Source organism: Neolamprologus multifasciatus, chromosome 7, assembly GCF_963576455.1.
Source record: "Neolamprologus multifasciatus chromosome 7, fNeoMul1.2, whole genome shotgun sequence".
Lineage (NCBI taxonomy): Eukaryota > Metazoa > Chordata > Actinopteri > Cichliformes > Cichlidae > Neolamprologus > Neolamprologus multifasciatus.
In genome coordinates this window covers 18,421,739-18,428,509 of record NC_140445.1, presented here as the reverse complement: position 1 = coordinate 18,428,509, position 6,771 = coordinate 18,421,739, and the positions used below count along the sequence as shown (strand labels likewise).

Sequence of the window (6,771 nt, the reverse complement as noted above, 5' to 3'; positions counted from 1 at the left end):
AATTTGCATTTTAAGTACAATATTACGATGATTTTGTTGCCTTAGAGCAGGGGTCTGCAACCTTTTACACCCAAAGAGCCATTTGGACTCGGTTTCCACGCAAAAGAAAACACTGGGAGCCGCAAATACTTTTTGACATCTAAAATGAAGATAACACTGTATATATTGTTTTCTACCTTTATGCTTTGTGTGAACAACTAAGGTGTGTTGTTTATGAAATCCATGAAGTGCTACAGAGAAAATTACATTTTATTTATGTAATCAACACATTTTGAACTCTTAAAGAAATATAACAAAAGGAAAGACACCAACCTGAACTAAAAGGATCCATGTAGCAAACAAAAACTGTTGTCAGCCACCACCCTTATATCGCCTTTGGGCTGTTGGAGCCTTGACCTGACTTTTAAAAAATAATTGGTAAAAAAGCACTATGCTGCTGAAAAATTAAAAATAGGTATTTGCAAAATTCTGCCTAAATATGTATTTTACCAGGTTAATGCGTGCGGCGGGGCGTGGTCTGCAGCGCCGCTGCAGGGGAGGCGGACGCACCTGAGCCACACCCGCAATCATGCCTCGCTGCCTTTACGTCTGCGCTATCTGTGGTGTTGTGTTGTTGGTGGTGTATGTCGGGCTGTGAGGTGAAAAGCTACAGCCGGCTGTATGCGTACAGCAACCGTGTGTGAAAAGTGGTCAATAAAAAGATGCTGAAAAGCGTGTTCATGCAAACATCGTCGGTCTGCCGTGATATCTTTACAATGGGACTTCTGCTCCTGAACCTCTGCGCACAGCGTCTGCTAATCGGGGCTGTACGAAGTCAGTTTACGCAGGACTGTAAGCTGTCATCTGTCAGGCGTGAGCGGTGTTTGTCTTTAACATAGTTCACGGTGGAGAATAGCTGCTGACATAATGTGGATCCGAAGATCCATAATTGGCCTACCTGGAGTTGAAAGTCTCGATAAATGCACGGCGTTTCGGCGGGTACACCGGCTTCCGTGAGTGTGACTCTTATTTTGAGCGATAAAAAAAATAATAGAATATAATTTTATTTTTATATTTCAATATCACAATAATCTTCCAATTTAGAACTACAAGTTAAATAGAACTAACATAAATAAAATACACTTCAGCTAAATACTAATTTATTTCCCAAACCACACGGAGCCGCAGTATAAGGACTAAAGAGCCGCAGGTTGCCGACCCCTGCCTTAGAGCCACAGGGAGCCAGTGGAAATATGCAACTAATCCATAACTCCGATGGTTCCCTGCGACTTTAACAAAAAAACTATCCCAGTACAAATATGGAAATGTTTTAAATGATTATAATTGCTGTAAATGATCTTTTATATTGTCGTTTATTTAAAAAAAAAATACACTTAATGATGTACATAGAATAAGCAAATATCAAATTAAAAACAAAAGTCCTGATAAATTAAAGTCACTAAAGAAAATGGAGAATTTTACTGTACATCAACAGACAAGTTTGCGCTCACCATCTAACACTGATGGCTCACCGTGTGCCTTGTTTTCCCAAAAAGTGATTATTTTTCACCTATAATCTGTCAGACCTATCTCTCATTAATGTTATCAAGTCATTTTGTATTAGAAAGAACAAGTAAAAATGTGAAATCCCTTTTTAGCGAGAAAATTCCATTAAAAATGCTTCAAAAATCACCAGCAGCATAATTACAGATTCCAGTTTAGTGACGCCAATCAGTGGAAGTGACGCAAAGTATACACCAACTAGCTCCTGTCAATTAAGGTAACCATGGCAATAGCACCAGTGGTAGGTGCATGAGTTTACATATGTGTATGTTTTTATGCATCGGACATACTTTTTAATACTCTAAAGAACGGTCTTTTAAACAGGGTACTTTATGGGGATTTACTCACTCGTGCAGTCAGCCTCAGCGGCCACCAAAGAAAGTTGACGACTTTCAGCTGCAGTTTCCTCCTGCTCGTCGGGGCAAACACATTTCTCATAAAATCAGGTCAGGTCTCAAAAGCCAGTTAGAAGGAATCTGAAGTTTATAATCTTTCAAACAGAGATCAGAGGGAGTGTCTCACTGATCAAACCCACTTCATGCATACATTCAAGGCAATTTATAAAACAACATTTGTCTATCACAACCAAATCATAACTTCCTGTGATGGCAACAACAAAAATCCGATTTCACCTTGAACATATCCCAATAACTTGTTTTATTAAATAATAGGACTTTAATAATCTATAAATAATGTATTAAATGTCCCATATTTTCATGCAGGTACATAAGTGATTTGTGTCTGTGCATTTAGAGGTGCAAGTTTGTTCTTCGGTTTATTCATTAACTTGCTCTGGGTTGTTGCGAGAAGAAGAAGAAAGAATAAACAGAGGCTTGTATAAACACAATAAACAATCCATAAATGATATTTTCACAATTCAAATAATTAAAAAGTCTAAATTAGATTTAACATGTTACTTAGCTCAGTCTATTGCGGCCTCTGGGCAGGTTAGTTGCTCCCCCCATTTATGGTGCTTATCCTAAAGTAAGCTAACATTTTTATGAAATTATCTTAAAACAATTTAAGCAGTAGCATTCTTCTCAAAATTCTTGCAAAGTCTCTAAAGCATCAGACTATTCCTTTAATGTCATTGCTTACTAATAGACAGGTTGCTATAGTAAAAAAAACAATATAGGCAACTTGAAATCATTTCAGTATGTTGTGTTCATAATACAGCACTTTAATGTGCGAATAAAATAAGACTCAAGTATAAATAAGTTCAACACTCAAATAAGTACGAAGTCAAAGAGTCAGAAAGACTCTTACATTAGGCCAAAGCAACCACAATTGTATATTATGAAGCAAAAGTGTTTCACTTAGCGGTGCTGAAAGAAAAATGGCGCTCTCTAATTACTAATATAGTGTTAATCAACTAAATACTTTATGGCACAATATTGAATACATGGCACAGCCTGTTTAAAGGGTTGAACTAAGCTCTTGTAGTAGTAAATACTTCATCCAGTCTAAGAAATGCACTGCAGCAAACATATAAGTAACCACCATTATTTGTACATATTACTAATCTACACCACTAAAAATCTACTTCTATTCTTCAGCTGCAAAAATTAAGCTTTGAGAGTTTAAAGCATATATTTTTATTTGACTCATGTAGTGTCGCAAGTTACGCTTGAGTTTATGTGAGTGGTGGTAAACAGAAAATGTGTATCCAGGGAAATTCAAAATATGATCACCTGATATTCTAAAAAAAAAAAGCCAGGAAAGAGGATTAAATCCTGAACTTCAATGTCACAATTTTTCTAATAAAGATACTTCAAACCAAACAAGAGTTCTGTAGCTTACAATAACAAAGACATATTTCTGTGCTCATACTTGAATGGCTAAATGAATCGGATTCATTCTAACCAGGGCCGGCTCTTTAGCTCGGATGAAACTGACTGACATTCCTTCAGTTAGCTCACTTCACTTCATAACAAGCACGTCCCTGACTGCTCATTTAAAAAGAGCTCTCACAAATATCAACACACTATTTCTACAGAGTTTGTGGCAAGAGATGAAAATGTCACTGATGACATCTGCTGTCACCTGACAGACATTAGGCACTCTGCAGGTGCTGAAACTTTGTAGCACAAATTGTCCTCTTTCAGGCTGGACCCGCGTGGATGCAACGAGACCCCTACACAAGCTGAAGCTGGGTTAATGAGTGTAGCAATAAAGGTTGTCAGGGTATCAGAGCTGGGTGTCCTCCCTGGTGTCCATGCTGGACTCATGTCTCTCTTTCAGGCTGCTGCTGTGGACAGGAGGCTCTTCGGGGACGTGAGCCAGAGGGTCCGAACGAATCAAGTAGCTGGGTGGGAGAAAGAGAGCAGAAAGCAATGAAATGCTGATGTATCTCGCTCATTATTAAAACTGCTCCATACTCACTCAGCTCACTGAAGAATGAAAGGACCAGGACATCTTAAAGACCTCAATGTATCATATCAACCCATTAGAGCGCTTTGCTCTAATGCTCTAGGGGCTACTGGTGGTTCCTAAGATACTTAAAAGTAAAATGGGAGGCAGATCCTTCAGCTTTCAGGCCCCTACTCTGTGGAACCAGCTTCCAGTTTGGATTCAGGAGACAGACATGCTCTCTAATTTTAAGATTATGATTAAAACTTTCCTTTTTGATAATGCATACAGTTAGGGCTGAATCAGGTGACCCTGAAACCTCCCTTAGTTACGCTGCAACAGATCTAGAGTGCCGGGTGCTTCCCATGAGTGTTTCTTCACCACCTTTTTTCACTGTCTAAGTGTTTATACACCACTCAGTATCTAATAATTAGATATTATTCATCTCTCGCTCTCTTCCACAGCATGTCTTTTGTCATGCCCCCTACACCTTAGCCTTAATTTGTCATGCCCTTCCCTGAGCCTGGTTCTGCCAGAGGTTTTTTCCTGTTAAAAGGGAATTTTTCCTTCCCACTGTCACCAAGTGCTTGCTCATAGGGGGTTGTCTGATTGTTGGAGTTTTTTCTCTATTATTGTAGCATCTTTAATTTACAATTTAAAGGCAATTGAAGCAACTTACTGACATCACCTTTAATTACCCCTCTTTTATTTATATTCATAAGAGGTGTGCTTCTTGCCACCAGACAAAATTAAGTCCAGTGCTCTTTTCGATGTCTGCTCATTAGTTGTAACATAATCTACTATAAAAGCCAGCTAAGTCTTTATCTCTTTACAGCTTAGTTGCCTAATAAACTGACAAAAAATGTAAAGTTGTAGCATGTAAAACCCAAAACAATTAGTTAATATGCCATTTTTATGGATTTGCTCTACAAATTAAACGTAGTAATCTTTCATTCATTAATAACATAAAAATATTGGCAATTCACTTTATTTTAATTATAGTGCGCACTAATATCTTACTGGCATTTTTTTCTTTTTCCCTCACCGTTAAATAATTTGATGTCATCAGACATGTAAATACATCGAAATACAACGATGTGGAAGAAGGGAAATACACAGCGCAGCAACATAAAGTAGTAAAACTTACACAACATCATTGAGCTCCAGCCTAGTGTCAGGAGATGGGTTAATAAGGACATAGGAGAGAGTATTTTGGTGATCGTTCTGTTCATCTGAAACACAAACATCACCACAGTCAAGCAAAAGGCGATGCCATGATCAAACTGTATTTGCAGGATCATGAGTTGAATACCTTGTAGGTAACCCAGATTAACTCTGTTCATGACGTCACTGGCTGTCAGATTTGTCAGGTCATCTACAGGTACACAAACAGCAGTTAGATTAAAAACAATTAAGTACTGAGCTGTCGGTTTTCTCGTGTCTATCATTACCATATCCAGATGTGGGGAGGCCCAGGTGCCTCATGCGGTTGCGGACCAGTTCTGACAGCTCTTCCCTCTCAGAGCGCCTGTAGAGGTTGAGGCGCTGCTGGGCAATGCGCTGGGCGTTTTCTTTGCTCGAATCCCGGCTTGCCCCCTGCCACCGCACACTTTTCTTACTCAGACGCCGAGCCCACTGCATGCTCTTCTTCCTCAGCAGGGGGTGATCGGATGGGTCGTTGTTGCGAGACTCGTCCCCCTTATCCTTTGTGTCCTCGCAGTCATCAACGCTGACTGACACCTGCGACTAAGGTGGCGAGACAATAAGTTACATTTACACATCTGTAAAGAAGGGAGGCTGACCATTATTCATTGAGGTAAATCATTTTCTTCTGTTTTTAGTTTTTGCTCAAGCGCCAAAATGAGATCTCAATGGAAATACATCACTGCATACATTCATTTGTTTTTTGTGTATTTAATAAATAAGTTCTTGGACTGGAGATTGATAGCCTGACATCTTGCTTAGATCTCACCTCAGAAGTACAGAAAATGTGTGACTCAGTTCGATAGATCCCAATAGGAATTTCAGCACTAGAGGAGCAGAGCTTCTGGAACAGTCTCCCGTAAGTGCCAATCCACAGATCCTCCTCTTTTACTTTCATCTAGAACAGCACATGATAGCATATACTATTAGGGCATATGGGCTGCACTGTGCTTCTTTCTTTTCATTAATTCTGTTCTTCTGTCACACTCACAGCACACAGGTATCCTGATCCTGGGGTGGTATCCAGCCCCAGCAGCAGTCTTGCAATAAGGATCATGTAGTCCTTCACAAAAGACTAACAAAGAATAGCAGAAAATTACTTGTATCCCTTCATACATACACATACACATAGCCATGACAGCTATGAATGCAATAGAAAAAGGGAAACCTTTTAATCAGTCACTGAACACAAGAGGGCACTTGTGCTTTATGATGGTAACACTGCTCACCATCTTCAGGTGATGCTGTTTTTCTGTTGCTATGAGCCATCATTCAGACATAACTCATTTCTTTCACCTAGTGTTAAAAAAGAGTCACCTCAGACTACGCGTTTTGCTGCAAGTGTGTACCAACCTGGTAGAGGAGGGTGTCCAGCATGCTGATACTGAAGACTCTACCCGCAGCGAAGGGTAGGCGAAACATGAAGGCCAAGTTGGAGCCTTTGTCACGCTCCTTCTGTGGGGGAGAGACAGGACACACGTAAAGCAAAGCATCTGTAAAGACCTACAGGGCAACTAACCGTAAGCTCCCTCATGCTGTTTTTACCTTTTCCAACTTAGAGAGAGAGTATGAGTAGCAGTCCTTCGCTCTGAACTGCATGAATCTCATGTTGGATGGGTGAGTAAGCTCTGTGATTATACTGAGACTGGGAAACAACCTTGAGTGGGAGAAAGTGAT

At 39.8% G+C, this 6,771-nt stretch overlaps 1 protein-coding gene across 3 annotated transcripts in view; it reads right to left on the bottom strand.

Annotated features, from left to right (window-relative positions):
* Nucleotides 1-1,360: 1,360 nt before the first annotated feature.
* The window catches only part of kcnt1a (potassium sodium-activated channel subfamily T member 1a), a 39,605-nt gene continuing 34,194 nt past the window's right edge, over nucleotides 1,361-6,771 (bottom strand). For 2 of the 3 annotated variants that reach the window (XM_085166689.1, XM_085166691.1), the window contains 8 exons: nucleotides 6,640-6,751; nucleotides 6,448-6,549; nucleotides 6,086-6,169; nucleotides 5,864-5,992; nucleotides 5,343-5,637; nucleotides 5,204-5,266; nucleotides 5,039-5,123; nucleotides 1,361-3,847 (listed from right to left, as the gene is read on the bottom strand). In XM_085166689.1, the coding sequence (XP_085022815.1) occupies nucleotides 3,730-3,847; nucleotides 5,039-5,123; nucleotides 5,204-5,266; nucleotides 5,343-5,637; nucleotides 5,864-5,992; nucleotides 6,086-6,169; nucleotides 6,448-6,549; nucleotides 6,640-6,751 (988 nt within the window). In that variant the 3' untranslated portion in view covers nucleotides 1,361-3,729. The remainder of the gene's footprint in view (nucleotides 3,848-5,038; nucleotides 5,124-5,203; nucleotides 5,267-5,342; nucleotides 5,638-5,863; nucleotides 5,993-6,085; nucleotides 6,170-6,447; nucleotides 6,550-6,639; nucleotides 6,752-6,771) is intronic. The other variant, XM_085166690.1, reaches the window with a different exon arrangement.